Here is a 17,077-nt window from a genome sequence, read left to right on the forward strand (position 1 = left end):
TAACACATAATGATAGGAAGAAAATAGCACTATACCTTACCAATATCATTATCTTAGTTAAAAACCAACCAATAGTAATTTAACAGTGAACTGGAAATGTGGACCCATCACTGGATATGTTGCTTTTCACAGAGATTCAACAAGGGGTCACACTTTAATTTTCACTAAATCACTGCATAGCTGCTGCTGGCAAATATGATATGTAGGTGAATAACAGCAGTCAGTGTAATCTGGGGGTAACTGGAGCCCTAACAAAATGAGTGTTGTATGGCCAGATACAAAATCTTAGACCTAGAAATAAAGATTGGGAGTACAAAACCAGATTAGTCTGGAAAGTAGACATTTAAAAGAATCCAATGGCCACCAGAGACAAGTTAATATGAGTTCCTCCTAGGATGTTGAGACAGGTACACACACAGGAGTAGCAAACAGAAGCAGGCATGTAGTTTTAATTTTGCATAAGGCTGTAGGTAAAGACAAAAACTGGAATGCACCATTTCAGATTTCATTTTTAAAAAAGCAGGATGAACACCTGAGGTGGGTGCAGGAACACAGGCCATATGAGGAGAGGCTGAAGGAGCTGGGAATGTTCAGCCTGGAGAAGAGGAGGCTCAGAGGAGACCTCATTGCTCTCTATAACTTCCTGAAGGGAGGTTATAGTGAGCTGGGAGTTGGCCTCTTCTCTCGTGTCATTAGTGACAGGACCAGAAGGAATGATTTCAAGCTACAGCAGGGGAGATTCAAGCTGGATATTAGGAAGTATTACTTTTCAGGAAAGGTGGTCAGGCACTGGAATGGACTGCCCAGGGAGGTGGTGGAGTCGCTGACCCTGGGGGTGTTCAAGGAAAGACTGGATGTTGTGTTGAGGGACATGGTTTAGTGGGAGCTATTGGTAATAGGTGAACGGTTGGACTGGATGATCTTTTAAGTCTTTTCCAACCTTGGTGATTCTATTTGGAGAAAATGGTTTACAGCAGGAGAAAGTACAGTTTGTTAAGACAATCCAGTAGGCTTATTATAATCTGAAAACTGGAAAGGAACCAAGGGCAATAAAACATTTTTATATGGTACAGAGAGTCATAGGAAAGTTCAATGATTGACATATAGAACTAGAAAAATTCAAATGGGAAATAAAGCATATCTTTTTAACAGCATAAGTAATTAAATTATGCAACAAACTACCAGAGGAATTAGATTTTCCACTTATTCTGATCAGTAGTAGAACAGAAAAATATGCAATACTGTACTCATGCCAAATACATATCTCTGGGCTCAAAAACGATGCCATGTGAAATTTCAGGGCCTGTGACAAGATCAAGGTTTTTTTGGAACTAAAATTGTAGTTGCCTCTAGACTAGATCCCAGTTCTCTCAGTCCTTCTGAGGACAGGCAGGTATGCATCAATTCAAAGAAGCAAGTAAAGAAGACCACCAAGAACAAACATTAGGTTCAATGGAACAAAAAAAAAGGAGAAAAAAAAAAAAGTTTCACATTCTGAAACAAAATTCATTTTGAGCTCTGCAGAGAAGGACCTGGGTGTCCCGGTGAACAACAGGTTGGCCATGAACCAGCAGTGTACCCTCGTGGCCAAGAAGGCAAATGGTGTCCTGGGGTTCATGAAGAAGAGCATAGCCAGCAGGTCGACAGAGGTGATCCTTTTCCACTACACTGCCCTGGTGAGGCCACATTTGGAGCACTGTGCCCAGTTCTGGGCTCCACAGTTCAAGAAAGACAGGGAACTACTGGAAATAGTCCAGTAGAGGGCCACAAAGACAATTAAGGGCCTGGAGTGTCTTTTTTCTTTTTTTAAGGAAAGGCTGAGAGACCTGTGACTGTTCAGCCTGGAGGAGACTGGGAAGGCATTTCGTCATTGTTTATAAATACCTAATGCATGGGAATCAAGTGAATATGGCCAGATTCATTTCAACAGCACCCAGCAACAGGACAAGGGGCACAAATTGGCACATAGAAAGTTCCATCTGAAAATGAAGAAAAACTTCTTTACTTTGAGGGTCACAGAGCACTGGAACAGGCTGTCCAGAGAAATCCTGGAGTCTCCTTTGGAGATATTCAAAACCCATCTCGATGCTTTCCTGTGTTATCTACTCTAGGGAACCTGCTTTAGCAGGTAGGCTGGAATAGGAGATCTCCAGAGGTCCCTTCTGACCCCCTACAGTTCTGTTGTTTTCCCCTGAAGTGCAAAGCATGAATTAAAATTCTTATGAGAAAAAAAAAATTGCCATGAGAACTATAATACAGATTTCAAAGTATATTCAGTGGTCAAAAGGCAACAGAAAAGTGAATAAAGGCTGTGTTACACAAAAGCAGCAAGCTAACCGCTCTGCGTATTATACCAGATTACTTACAAATGGAGGAACAAGCACAGCCAGAATTGTGTGTGGCATGGAAGCAGAGAAAGCAGTGAGTAGGTGTGAGGAGTAAACACAAGAATTTATTATCTCTATGCAGGGAACAGAAAACCCTGGGAGCAGAAAACTTCCCAAGCTCCTCTGTTAGTATGATGGTGAGGGAAAGAAAAACTAATTGTGGGAGGGAGAGGGAAAAAAAAAACTAATTGTGGGAGGGAGAGGTAAACAAAAACATTTACGATGAGTTCAAAAACATTCTACAGTTATATCGAATAAAGAACTACTGAGGAAGTAAGCAGAAAAAGGCACTCTATAAGGACAGAGAAAGATATACACATGGGGTGCTTGATTTACACAACTTCAATGCAGATGCCTTAAGATAAAATAAAATCCTACCCTGCACATACATAAATCTGGAGACAGAGGAAGAGGAAGGGTTTTGTTTGAAAGCGTTAGGAGTAATGAAAATATGAGAGCAAGATGGAGAAAAAGCTCTGCACTGTACTATAAAGACAGATCCTATCTTGAAAAATTTTGTATTTGTTTATTCTTTAACTTACTACAAAGGTCATAATCTCATCTTGGATCACAAGCCAGAGCTTCTGACAAGAGCTGGTGTTAGATAAGCAGGCATTTGTTGCATACACTGGCAAGGGGTAGGTTACTAAATGCATTTCTTTGAGCTGGGGCTGTTTAGTTTGGGGAAGAGGCGGCTGAGGGGAGACCTTATTACTCTCTTCCAGTACCTGAAAGGTGCTTACAGTGAGAGCAGGTTAGGTCTCTTCTCACTGGTGACAGGTGACAAGATGAGGGGAAATGGCCTCAAGTTGCGCCAAGATAAGCTTAGGTTGGACGTTAGGAAACACTTCTTTACAGAAAGGGTGGTTAAACATTGGAATAGGCTCCCCAGGGAGGTGGTTGAGTCATCATCCCTGGATGTGTTTAAGAGCCGTTTGGATGTGGTGCTCGGAGATATGATTTAGCATAGGGTTGTCAGAGTTAGGGTACTATGGTTAGGCTGCAGTTGGACTTGATGATCCTTGAGGTCCCTTCCAACCTGAATAATTCTATGATTCTATGATTTTTCATATTAGACACATTTATAGCTCAGGCAGCAGGAAAGATATGACTTAATGTTGATGCTGATATGACTTATATTTTAGAGATGGTGGCAATGAATTTTAGAATAAAAATGTGATGTACGTGGGACCTCTGTGCAGAATAATATGATGCTGGTTATAACCAAACAGTCTACAAGGCAAAACCTAACCAAGACTAAGGCACTATCTTAAAATACTAAGATTCTTCTACATTATTACAACTACATTGAGAAAAGCATACATATGAGCCAAGCTAAATTCCATGAATCTGCCTTTTCAACAGATCAGCATTAGCTTCAAGTACTTTTTTCTGGATCTCTTGCCTCTGGAGCTAAACTGGTTCTGATATGCAGATTAAAGTTTCTGCAGGCTCCTGAATCCTCTCTTCCCTGGCTCTTTCTTCATCTCATCTGCCCAGCTACAGTAAATTAGCGTCTTGTTACCTTGAATGTTTATTCTCACATTCAAAAATGGCTTTGAGGTATGTTTCCAAAGACTGCTGGAGCTATAGCAACAAAGTGGAGGAGCTGTAGTGGCCCACTGGCTGCTCAGATCTTGAAGAGAACCAGAAAACTGCTGAGACAGCAATATAGTTTTGCATGACCTGGGACAGACCAGCAGGTGGAAGCAGTGAGAAATAAGAGATCAGAAAAGGCTCACTGTTCAGCTCCAGAAAGCATACAAAGTGAGAAACCTTTCCTAGATTATAAATAATTTTTACAATTAGAATATTATATTGTCATATTAAAGTGATATCTTGTTACTCATATAACCAGCCTATAATCAATAACTAACAGACATCTATGTACAAGGGATGAACGAGAGAAGGCCACAAACACAGCAATTCAGATTTTTAGTATAAATCTCTGCTTTCATAGACCAGTGCAAGCATTTCCAATGAGAAAGACTCAAGAACATTTTCACACTCAGGAATTTGGTAAGGATATATAATGATCAGATTCAAATCCAGCAAAGCATCCATACAAGGGAATAACAATCTCTAAAATACCTTTGCAAAAATGTTTAAGTTCTGCCTTAGGTATTATTGCTTATTCACTTTCCTTTACGGTTTGCTTCTTGTAATGCTGGATTTTTTCACTATAATTGAGTAATTAGAAGTGATTGGCAATCTGATTTCCTTCCATTTAGACAAGTATGAAAAGAAAAAGCCATGATACCAACGCACATGTTTACATGTAGTTTACAGTCTACAGACAATCTGAGTTTTAACAGTAGACCAAGAAGAAACATTAAGAACAGCAGTGTCTTTTAAAGTAAACAAGCGCTAATACACATTTAACAGTTATTTATACTACATTTTTGTTTCCCAGTATAAATTACTTCCCTTGAGGGCTGCGGACCAATGATTACAGTAGGAGTCATGACCAGTAACTTGTATTCAAGCCTGAAGCTCACCAGCTGTACAATGCTGAACATGCCTTTCTACTGTTTGTCTGTTTCAGTAGTAGGAAAAAAACAAAAAACAAGAAACAAAAAAACCCAACCAGGAATAACAACACATACTTCCATATGTATGCTAGTTTACAGGACTTGTGAAATAAGTTATTTGAAGCGTTTCAGCTACAAAAGGAAAATATGTGGAATTAATTCACTGACAGATAATAAATAGTTACCTGTGTTGCCTCCCAGCCCCACTGCCTGTACTTGGGATCGTGCGTGAATCTCCACATATACCAGTAGGTCTCAATCACCTCCGGTCTTAGGATATAATACTTCTCATTCTGACGGACTGCCACTGCCTCTACACCACCATCAAATTTGAATGCTTCTGGACCCAGCTTTAATGCTGCAGAGCAAAGAGGGAAAAAAGAAAAAAAAAAAAGAAAAAAAAAAAAAAAAAGGAACATTTTTACTCCTGACAAACCATAGGAGGAAGGGTGGATATGAGGCTGCTACATCCCAAGTATGTGAGAGAAGCAGGATCTAGCTCATCTTAAAGCAGTCTCATAAATATTTCCTATTGTTGAGGACTTTTCTTATGAACTTATCCAATTCCTGGGAGAAAACTACCTATCTTTACAAGCATACAGTAATCCTCTTGAAAACTAATGAAACACAAGGAATATGAACACATTAATATATTCAATTATAGGATAAAATTAAAACAACTGACATCAATTCTTGAACAGCAAAAGAAACAAAAAGGTCAACAGATGTTTTACCGCCTTTTGATCCTACCCAGCACAGCTGGAAAAGATCTTACAACAAAAACAGACGTCACCACCCCAAATAAGCTATCTCATTCAAACTCTTGGTTTAGCATAGTGCTGTCAGGCCACCAAAGCTCATGCGCTTCCTAGTGGAATCCTCTAATAAAATGTTTACAACTACTCAATGGAAACTTAGCCACATCTGAAAATAAATCTCTAAACGAAGAGATTTGCTGCTTCTGCCTTTAAAGGAAGACGTAACAGCACAGTGCCAGCATCTGGAGGTCTATTTTCAGCTTGGTTGCTACTAGATCTATTCAATAGTCCCTAGCTCTCCTGCTGGAGAAGAGAATGAACAACTGATTCTCACCCAACATTTTCCCTGGTGATTTTGCAAATCTGTCATTTCATACCTAAAACGTTTATTTTCCATATGAAAGAATCCTATCTGATTCAGTTGTTCCTTTAATGGAAATTATTCTGTACCTTTAGTTTTCCTCCCAGGGCTATCTGCAACTCTTCCAACCCAACTACAGTGTTACTGAAACGTGTGGACTAGTTTGAACTAAATGTACTGGCAAGATTAATATAGCTACATAATAATGCTCTCTCTTTTGTTTCTTCTCAGTTTGTTTTTCCTGACTGATACAGAGAGATGGTATTTTCATAATGTTGTCAGCTAAGAGCTCATCATCTTATATGTGAGATCTGAAATTATTTTTTCATAGATGCCTTACTTTACATTTAACTATTCTGAACTTAATTAACTCAGTTATTACTCAGTAAGTCAACCCCATAAGATCCTGGTGCAATTTTTCAGCCTTCTCTCATTACTGATACCCCCAATAGCCTTTTCTCAGTTGCCATCAGTGTGCATACTGTTCATGCTCTTTTCCTGAACATTTATGTACGTGTATATTCTATGTATAAATATACATACACATTAAAATATAAGATAAAATTTACCTTTATACATGTATTATAAATAAAATTACATATTAAACAGATTACCACTGGTCACCATCTCTCGAAGAGATGAATAATTATATCTGCCCCATTTGTCCTATTCATCCGGCTTATTTTCACTGGAGTTGCCATACTTAAAATAACAGCTAATGCTATACCCAGATTCTGGGGATAGTTTCCATCAGAAACTTCAATGATGCACAAAAAACTTCATCATAAAATAATCTCTCTATAGACAAAACTTTAATTCAGCTAATGAATGGGAAAAATCTTACACATAAAGAGTAGTATATTTTACTTAGAATACCATGTGCTATAAAACATCACATTCAATGAGCTATATAGTCTTGCTTACTAATTCAATCTCTACAAGAGCTGCAAAAGCAAATTATTCATTTTAACTTGTAAGTGGTATTTTTATTCTTTCATCTTTTTTCATTATCATTTATGGATTTCACATTACTAGATGTTTTATGCCACTGCCATGTCATTTAATGGTGTATATGTTAAGCATTTAAAAAAGAGTTCCTCAGTAACCATAATACTTCCAGGTGTACAGTCCACACACAAGCATAAACCCTGGCAAACCTTGCACCACAAGAACACAAAACCTTGTACCACAAGAACACAGAACTTTTAGCCTTGTCAAAGCCCACTCACAGCATTATGACCTCTTCTGCTCAGCCAATACATTGGCATACAGATCAAAGCACAACTTGCATCTTCAGTTCTCTCAGCCTTCTCTCCAAATTGACAGCACACCCAACTACAGAAAAATCTTGAAGTCTTCTACCAAAGAATGGGAGATTTAGGATGACTGCAGGATTAATCTATCAACAGTTTATGTTAAAGAAAAAAAGCAGAGCAGGTATGAAGCCGAAGTATGTGTGGATTACATATCCCCAGAGAATGTGGACTCAAGTATCACTACTCCATGTCTCAGAGACAGATCAGAATCATGCCTGTATACTCCACCTTCACCTTCCAAAGACCATCAGCTTCTTCCAGTGAATCAGAAAGGCAACGCACAGGGACTGCTAGGTTGACCATCACCTTGAATAGAATCTACAGGGATTTTCAAAGACCTCTAGAAAGAGCCTGAGCTTCTCAGGATATTCTCAGTCACTTTTCCAATCTACAGCTCAGGAGTCTGAAAGTCTTGGAGAACACTGAGAGGTGAATTAGTTTATCAGAGTGACTGTGTCCATGCATTAATCCATTACTGTCCACATGAATGTAAATGCTAACTGTCATTGGGACATAATGTTGATTGAAATACAACAGGAAAAGATACAGGACTTTCCACTTCTCTGTACTAATCAGCACTATGGTACAGACAGCATCGTAAGAGATGAAATGGGTAACTTATTGCTGAAAGAATGCAATTTGATGAGAAAGGGAATACAAATGATGGAGTAACACCATGAAGGATTAAGGCAAAACTTGTAACAAGCCATGTAATAGAAGACCGTCAGGTAAACAGACCAACTTATATTTGAACAATGAGACTTCAAAAAGAGACTTGAGAAAACAGCATGCAAATAGCAAATTTTTCCAAAGAGGTAAGTCTGCTAGTCATTTCAGATTTGCTCCTAAAAAACTGCAAGATGGCAATGCAGTTTAAATGTTCAAAGCTAACTTGATGGTAATGATTAATATGTTTTCAGTTAATCAGTCTCCAGGCTAATAAAAACAAATACTTTCACCTAAGTTGGGTGAATACGATGGCCAGGCACCTTATAGAAACAATGAGATCTGTACAGAGATCAAACAACTGATTTTTGAACTGGAATTGGTCTACCAATTCTACTATAATTTTTGACTGAAATATGAAATAAGGCATTCTTAAATTTAAGAGACATTAGTCCTCCTCTCTGTAGAGGTGAGACATTCCCCAGCATCGCAAATCTGAACTGAGATTACATATGAACACATAGAAGTCTAAAATGGAGTTACGTCCTTCCTCCACATCTGATGCTGTGAAAAAGCTATGCATCTTCACACTGACTTATACTGACTACAGCAGCAACAACCGCCAACTGTTGGCGTTATGCAGAGAGGCAGAGATGGTCTCATGGCCTGAGTCTGAATTTCTTTGCTTTATATCCAGCAGGACTCGTAGGTGCAGTAGGCTCACAGATCTGAGATTGGTCTTATTTAGAGGCTGGGAGACTTGGCAGACACCAGCAACAGTCTGTCCAAAAGCTGATGGTGTCCTTGTGCTACACTTCCTATCAAGTTAAAAAAAAGTTCTAAAATCTTCAGCCTCAGTAATGCACTGTAAGCATCCAAAAATTCTGCATGGGATCACTAAGACACAATCTAGGGGACTGAATACTCAAAACATCAGGAGAAAGCTCTTCTTTCAGTGATGCTAGCTCTAAGGCAAATCAGTCAGTCTATATCACTGTTCAAAACTGTGATCACATGGCAACTTTTTCTGGTTAAATGGGAAAGTGATCACTGTTGGCAAAACGGAAAGAAAGTCAGTTTTTTTCATCAGTAAAGAGGTGAAAAAGCAGGATGCTTTATTATCTGCAGGGTGGTCCTCAATCCTCTCCAAATGACTAATGGTAAACCATGCACCTTTTTATCATAAGTTTAGGGATGCAAGATTAAGTATTTGAATTGGGGAATAAGTTGGAGTACATAGGGGAGCACTGTAAACTAGCTACAGCGTGTGGGATTCCTGCAACACAAGATCCTCTTCCACCCATCACAACTGGGAGATGATGGCCTTACATGCCTGCACTGCAGGAGCAAGAACTCCTAAATACAAAGATGATCCGCTACTGAGAAAAAAAAACAAACAAGAAAACAAAAAAAATGGCCAGCAACAGAATGCTTGAATTCAAGAGGTAAACCAGAGAATGGAGAGGGTTTCAAAATGGCCTTTCTCACCTCAAGGGTCTTTAGAAGCCATCAACAGGAACAAATGAATCCAGGGGATCATAAGGATGGTCTTAGAAATGATGAAAGTCTGGGTGATTCTCACATCAGTTGTGATAGCTTCAGTTCCAAAGGCAAGTAAATAAGAATACAGGCAGAAGTAAATTAAGAATAAGGGCTATATTACCTTGTTTTGTTAAAGGAGGATGAAGACATGACAAATACTTTGTCTCACACAGGGTGACAGAGTTTGCCTGAAGATACAGAGTAATGTATGAGAGGAGAAAAGCAGCTTGAGAGGATACTATTACTGTCTTAAAATATTCTAATAAGTAAAAAGGCTCCAGACACAAATGTCACAGCATAAAATCACCTCAGTGCTAAATAAGCAGGTGTGCTGTCACTGCAAGACCATTTTACTGGCAGTGGTAAAATCTGCTCAGACCAAAATTGCCCCATTTGAAATAATACTAAACAAAAATCTTGGTACCTAAATCACTAGTCACGCAACCAATAATCTCCTGTTTATTTATGTAAACTATGGAAAGCATGATTTCAACACAGAATTTCAGGAGATAGTATTTCATGATATGATAATTCTACCATATAGACAGATTGCAGAAAATACAGAATTTAGTTTGCCTGACACTGTCTGTACTACTGAATTTTCTTTTCTCTAATCTTTCTTTTATACCTGCAGTAAGCACAATAGGATACTGACAGTTGGCAATATAATGTCCTTCTTTTCCGTAAGTGCTTTTGTTCTTTGAAATTCTGCTTTGATTTTGCTAAGACTGGATCTTGAAACAGCAGTTCATTTCATACTTGCCCCTTACATAAACTTAGGCTACTTAACATAGTATCACAACACTAAAATATAGTAAGACCAGGCACGTACCTCTGTTTATTATGAGTAACGCTGGGAAGACAAGGGAAAGGACAGTTCTGGTCTACCCAAAGAAAAAAGCTCCCTGTCCTCAGTACACAGCCTCAGAGCCTTGCTGTCTCCTCTAGGACACCAAATGGGGCAAAAGCTCTCCCAGGTCTATAGGAAAGAGAAGCTTTTGCCTATGGTGACTCAAAAATAAGTCTATCAGCTGAACGAGGACAACTATCCATCCTCCAAAAGAGAGCCTTTTTCTGTAACCAGCTAGTTCTCATATCACTATGTACAATTATGTCTAAATTCTACTGTTAAAGTGTTAAGAACTTGTTGACATTTCACACATAGCAGATCATTATTTTCTCAGAAAAATCAGGGCAGAAAAAAAAATACAAACTACTGAGACTGTAGGACTGAACAAAAGAAAACTAGGACACTGCAAATTCACAGCTGTCTGTACAACTTTCAGTCTATTCCTCACATGTGTTCTTACACAGTCATTAAATATGTAACCAAAAATTTTATCCCTCTGTCTTCGGACTTACTTAGGGTACAGAATAAAAATCTGAAGGAAAAATAAAAATAAGGGCAGCACTTGCAGCTGTAAATTTAGCATTGCCAATTCTTATGTGTCTGATTTAAAAATTTTAATGCAAGTTTTCAAAAAGCAACAGCACCTACAATATTATCTCCTATCTTTTTCCTTAAGAGTCCTAAATTTTTTTTTTTTTTTTTGAAGGCAACGTTATAACAATACTATGTAATCCTTGTGAATAAATACATGAATTCTCATCTTAAAACTGCTATGAGTAGTTCCCATCACTTCTACAAGGATGTTATTTCAGAAGCTCACTTCTCAGATAGCCACACAAAGCCATTTTCAATTTCTAGGCTATATTTACTCATGGCAAGCATATACATTCTTGTTCTTTATGCAGCTGTATTACTTCTAGCTTAAAATAGCTGTATTTCTTTTTAGTGTTTATCCACTGATATGACAACAAATCTATTATTTTCTTGGATATTACTTTTCTCATCTAAGCAGGTCAACTTCTTTTCTTACTATAAGATAAGAGGTCTGTCACCCTCATCGTTTTGTTGGTCCTTTTCTGCATTCCTTCTGCTTCTGATTCAGATTTGTACAGAGTATTCCGTATGACAAATTATACATGTCTTCTAAAGCAGTGTTAATATTTTCTTATCTCTGTTGAAAATTCTTCACCTGATACAGACTAAGGCTGCACTAGCATTTTTTAACTCCCAGTTTACAGAAAGAGCTCCTGGTCTTTTTTCTATTAACTTCTTCCTTCTGACAGTTCAGTCAAGGTCTTCTTGTTTATTATTCTAAGAATCCTGTGTTTTAACTGTCTTTTGATTTTATACCCATAGTAAGTGTAAATAACACACTTCAACTTTATGCATCAAGGTGACTTTAAAGACAAAAAAATAGAAAAAAGAGAACATGATACGAAAGACTAACTTGAGAAATTTTCAGCCCAACAATGAAGGCTGACACTGCCTTGTCATTAGTCAGGTCTTTGATCATCTCACAATTTGCACAGTAATCTCCATCCTCTCTACTCTAATTGTACTTAGCCAGAATGTATTATTACTAAAATCAGTTGAAATTACTTTTGCAAATTTCTCACTCTACACAACTGTAAGAATAATACATATGAAATGAAAAACTGCCTTGGAATCTGGGATGACAAGAATTCACACATACTCCCTTCATCTCTGCACCCACACTGCATATTGTAGCCAACTGTCAAACATGCAGGAAGATTTCACATTTACTCACCATGATGGAGATGAGAAGTAAATACAATTGACATTAAGACAATTATACCGGTATAAAAACAGTGGATACTAGGAAAGGAATAAGTCCGTAACAACTCTTAGAAATAATTTTAACAATTTCTATATTCAGCTACTGAAATAACTGGCAATGTATCTTACTTGTTCTGTCATATGACTCATGACAAGTATGTGCAATTTCAGCTCCAAGCTGCAAGTAATGTCCAGCTTTGTCATCTCGGGAACCATCTGCTCCAAGGGCAAACATTCCCCCCGCAAAACAGGTCAAATGGCCCATCTTTCTCTCAAGGTGCCCATTCTTCCACTCTCCAATGAAGGTCAATCCTCCATTGGACTTTCTGATGAGGTGTTTTTCTATGGCCTACAAGAAGGTTAAAAGAACTTTCAAATACTGCTTTAAATGCAAGTTTTACATACTAACACTTCTTAAAAGAATATTGTTTTCAAAACAAAAATATTTTTCTTTTATCAAACATACTTTTGAGCACCACATGAACAAACAGGTTTAAGAATATAATTTCAGTGAATGCAAAAAATACTCTACTTACTAAGTTACATTTATGAAACCTGTCACAGGAAAGTCACAACACAGATGACATTACAATTTTATTTGAGAATTAAGCACATTCTATGGTTCACGTAACTGCTCGTCTACTTGTTAACTATGAGAAGTAAATATCTGTTCTACCATACAGTTTGTGTGTATTCACACAAATTTGCTGGATATTTTCTGTCAGCAGTATGTAAATGTAACACCTGTACTCCCAGTCAGCCTCTAATAGAAACTGAAAAGAATGCTCCAGCTTCCTTTTAGCCTCTCCACAGCAGCTTTTTGATTGCATGTGGTCAAAGAATGGGTGAGGGTTTGTGCAGCTGTTCACAAAGAAGCACTATAGAAGTAGGTGAAGGAACAGCTGCTTGTTCTTTTGCACTTTTGTACCTGTGTATATTGCCTGTGATTTATAAATGGCACTCTTTTGACACTGTTTGGAGAAGAGCTGATGTAACTTGCAAAAGTTTCCATGGAAAGTTTGCTAACTACATGGAAAAAAATGTATTTAGTTAAGCCTCTTTCAAAGAGAGTGATAATCTCCATCATCTATTGCAGTACTTACTCTCTTTAACATTATATAATTTTTCTTGTTCTGTAACTAGAATATTGTTACAGTTTGAGTCCATCATAAATATCTTCTTTATTATACAGACATTATTTCTACCTTTTTTCTAAAAATCTCTTTTGTAACAATCTGATAGGCTCACAACTTCCTCCAAAGTGCATGGAAGCTCTGGTCAGAATACTCTAAAGCTTATTGGAGTCGAAGGATTAAATGCCATAAAAAAGGCATTTATTAGTCTCCTCCTTATCTCCAAGATCCATTATAGAAGCAAATCATTACTCCTCTCTGCTGCTTTTCTGATGCCTACAATATAATACAGCCCAAAGGTGCTGAGATATACTGAGACTACACAGAAAGAGAATGTTGCATTTAATAACTACAGTGATTATCTTGGATATGGTGGTCATGTCTGCTGCACACAGTGGTATCACTAGTATCCACACAGCATCTATGCTTGCTGTTACCACAACTCAGGTAACAAATACATGGATTAATCAGTTAACATAATTCAGATTTAAAAGTGAATAGTGAAATAGCTGTGACAATAGATATTCCAAGTGAACTTTTATTTATTTATTTTAATGTTGCTGAAGTACCATAGGGCTGCTAAAACAGCTTTATTGAACTCAGCACTATTTGGACTATCCACGTACTGAAACAATGTCTGACAGTCTTCCAATGTTTTCTTCAACAATTTCCCAATGGCTTTTTAAAGCAAACAAACAACCACCACAACCACCCAAAAAAACACCAAAAAGAATTCTTGAAGTTATTATCATAAAGGACAGAATTCCTAGGTTAGGAGCCTCATTCAGGGAAGACAATAATATAAATAAATAGTAATTGGAAACAGTTGTGCATGGTTTTTTTGTTTTGTTTTGTTTTTCTGAGTAGGTTCTTTTCTTGATATTCTGTAATACTAGCAGCAACTTTTGTGAATTGTTAGAATGCTGGGAATCTACACCTCAGCTATGCTGCCAACACGGCTCTCATAGTCCTTATGTGTTCAAAGTGTATGCACTAGATAAAAGACAATGCAGTGGATTACAGGGAGATGACAGAATAATAATACAGCAGTGCTCTATGTCTTACTTGGTCCTTATCATTTGGATGGTAAAATTCCTCTACTATCCTCTGCTGAGTCCATGTATTCTGAAAGTAATGAAAGAAATGCTGATCTGCAGTCCTCTTGGGTTCACTTCTTCACTAACAGTACTGACAGATCTGAATTTTGTGCTCATGGCAGGATCCAGTGAAAAGAATGCAGAAATAACTGACTGAGGAGGAATTGATGGCTGCAAAGTGCAACAATCATGCAAATTGGTATTGAAGACTACTACACTATTGTAGCTTCTACTGCCAGAATACCTGGTGCAGTTAACTGTTAAAACCTCAACTGTCCTGAAAGTACTGGCACAGGAAAGATAGGAGGTGCTGAAGATGATGCTAAGATGTATAGCATTAGCTGCATTGATTCAATTATCCTGGACTGCGGCAAAAGATTGTGGCAAAAATGACATATGATGATGATGTTAGGATTTCTATGACCATATGGTACATAAAACTTGAGGCACCATTTTTTGAGGAACACACTGTTTCTTTTAAGAGAGCTTAAAAGAGTTTATACTAGTTATATATTAGCTAGGTAATAATGAAGTACCATCTTCAGAGTAGCAAAACAAGCACCCTCAACAAGAAAATAAATGCAATCCTCTCAAAATACTGCACCATTTAACAACCTAAAAAGGACAACTAATATTTACAGAAACTGAAAATGAACACCTGGGCATTGCAGGAATACTGATCCTATTGGATTAGAAAAGTTTCAGAAGGTTGGAAGAGATGTGACATTTATACCCTTGGCTGGATGGCCAGGGCCACAGCACACTCCTGTAGGTACTGCAAGGCAATGGCATCCAGCCTGACCATAATGAGTACATATGTTGTAGAGTGGACGTGTGTACTTAAAGCTTCCAAAGAAAACACTTATTTACACCAGAGATGTGAGATTAACTGTTGTAAATAGATTCTTTTGTCTGTGAAATGACAGAAATAATTATCTCAGATGTGAACATTGAATGTTCTCTCTGATGTTCCTACTGTACAGAATCACAGAATTGTAGGGGTTGGAAGGGACCTCTAGAGATCATCGAGACCAACCCCCCTGCCAAAGCAGGTTCCCTACACCAGGTCGCACATGTAGGCGTCCAGGTGAGACTTGAGTATCTCCAGAGAAGGAGACTCCACAACCCCCCTGGGCAGCCTGTTCCAGTGCTCCGTCACCCTCACCGTGAAGAAGTTCTTATGCACATTCGTGCGAAACTTCCTATGCTGCAGCTTATGTCCGTTTCCCCTCGTCCTGTCTCCACGTACCACTGAAAAGAGACTGGCCTCACCACTATGGCCGCCACACCTCAGATATTTATAAACCTGGATCAGGTCCCCTCTCAGTCGTCTTTTCTCAAGGCTAAACAGACCCAGTTCACTTAGCCTTTCTTCACAGGGGAGATGCTCCAGGCCCTTCACCATCTTTGTGGCCCTCTGCTGGACTCTTTCCAAGAGATCCCTGTCTTTTTTGTACTGGGGAGCCCAGAACTGGACACAGTACTCCAGATGAGGCCTTACCAGGGCAGAGCAGAGGGGGAGGATCACCTCCCTCGACCTGCTGGACACGCTCTTTTTAATGCACCCCAGAATGCCATTGGCCTTTTTGGCCACGAGGGCATACTGCTGGCTCATGGCCAACCTGTCCTCCACCAGGACACCCAGGTCCCTCTCTGCAGAACTCCTCTCCAGCAGCTCATCCCCCAGCCTGTATTGGTGCATGCAATTATTCCTCCCTAGGTGTAAGACCCTACACTTGCTTTTGTTGAACCTCATCCGGTTTCTTACTGCCCAGCTCTCCAGCCTGTCCAGGTCTCACTGAATGGCAGCACAGCCTTCAGGCATGTCAGCCAATCCTCCCAACTTTGTATCATCAGCAAACTTGCTGGGGCTGGCCACTATCCCCTCATTAAGGTCATTGATGAAGATGTTGAACAAGACCGGACCCAGCACAGACCCTTGGGGGACACCACTGGTTACAGGTCTCCAGCCAGGGTCTGCACCACCTCTGCGCTCTGCCAGTCAGCCAGTTCTCAACCCAAACGTACGTGACTCTACTATTACAAAAAAATTGCATTCTTTGAGCTGCCTTGGAACAGAACTTGCTATGTTGTTGATAGCTGAACACACTGTTGGATTCTTCTTTTGGATATCTAGTGCTGTGCAATAACAGAGTGCAGATTAATTCTGTGAAACTAGCAGCTTAGAGCAGTCAAAGCGAACAGATCAAAAGGAGGCTTCCCCATCTCCAGCCAATGTAAGGAAGAGAATGCACTTTAATCCAGGCTGCATACAAGGTTCACATGATGATGCTAAATGCAAATAAGTTCACCCTCAGCATTTATCACCACAAAAAATTCTCAATGAATTTTACAGTTTCTGTGCATCTACACAGTAGGCCATTGAAAAGACGTGTACTCTGCAGTAGAAGGCTACACTCATGTTATAGGAGCATGTATAGGTTGTGGAGAACAGAACTTGTTCATATTTCTGCTATGAAGTATGTGATGACTTGGCTAAGACTTTATATGACGTGGATTGGGAATCACAGCATCTGAAAAACACATGCTATTATCATCTTTCTTCCTCTGAGTATCTCAAGGGATGGGATGTCATAGTCTAGTGCAAGACCTGAGAGGGAGGGTATGGTGTTATATCT

At 38.9% G+C, this 17,077-nt stretch overlaps 1 protein-coding gene across 2 annotated transcripts in view; it reads right to left on the bottom strand.

Annotated features, from left to right (window-relative positions):
* Positions 1 to 17,077, bottom strand: part of MAN1A2 (mannosidase alpha class 1A member 2) — a 132,759-nt gene that overhangs the window by 12,848 nt on the left and 102,834 nt on the right. For both annotated transcript variants that reach the window (XR_795100.3, XM_010718173.3), the window contains exons 10-11: positions 12,338 to 12,557; positions 5,104 to 5,276 (exon numbers count right to left, since the gene is read on the bottom strand). Coding sequence is in view for 1 of the 2 variants with exons in the window: in XM_010718173.3 (XP_010716475.1) it covers positions 5,104 to 5,276; positions 12,338 to 12,557 (393 nt within the window). In the remaining variant the exon portion in view is untranslated. The remainder of the gene's footprint in view (positions 1 to 5,103; positions 5,277 to 12,337; positions 12,558 to 17,077) is intronic.

The sequence above is a fragment of the Meleagris gallopavo genome, chromosome 1 (assembly GCF_905368555.1).
Source record: "Meleagris gallopavo chromosome 1, MGAL_WU_HG_1.1, whole genome shotgun sequence".
Classification (NCBI taxonomy): domain Eukaryota; kingdom Metazoa; phylum Chordata; class Aves; order Galliformes; family Phasianidae; genus Meleagris; species Meleagris gallopavo.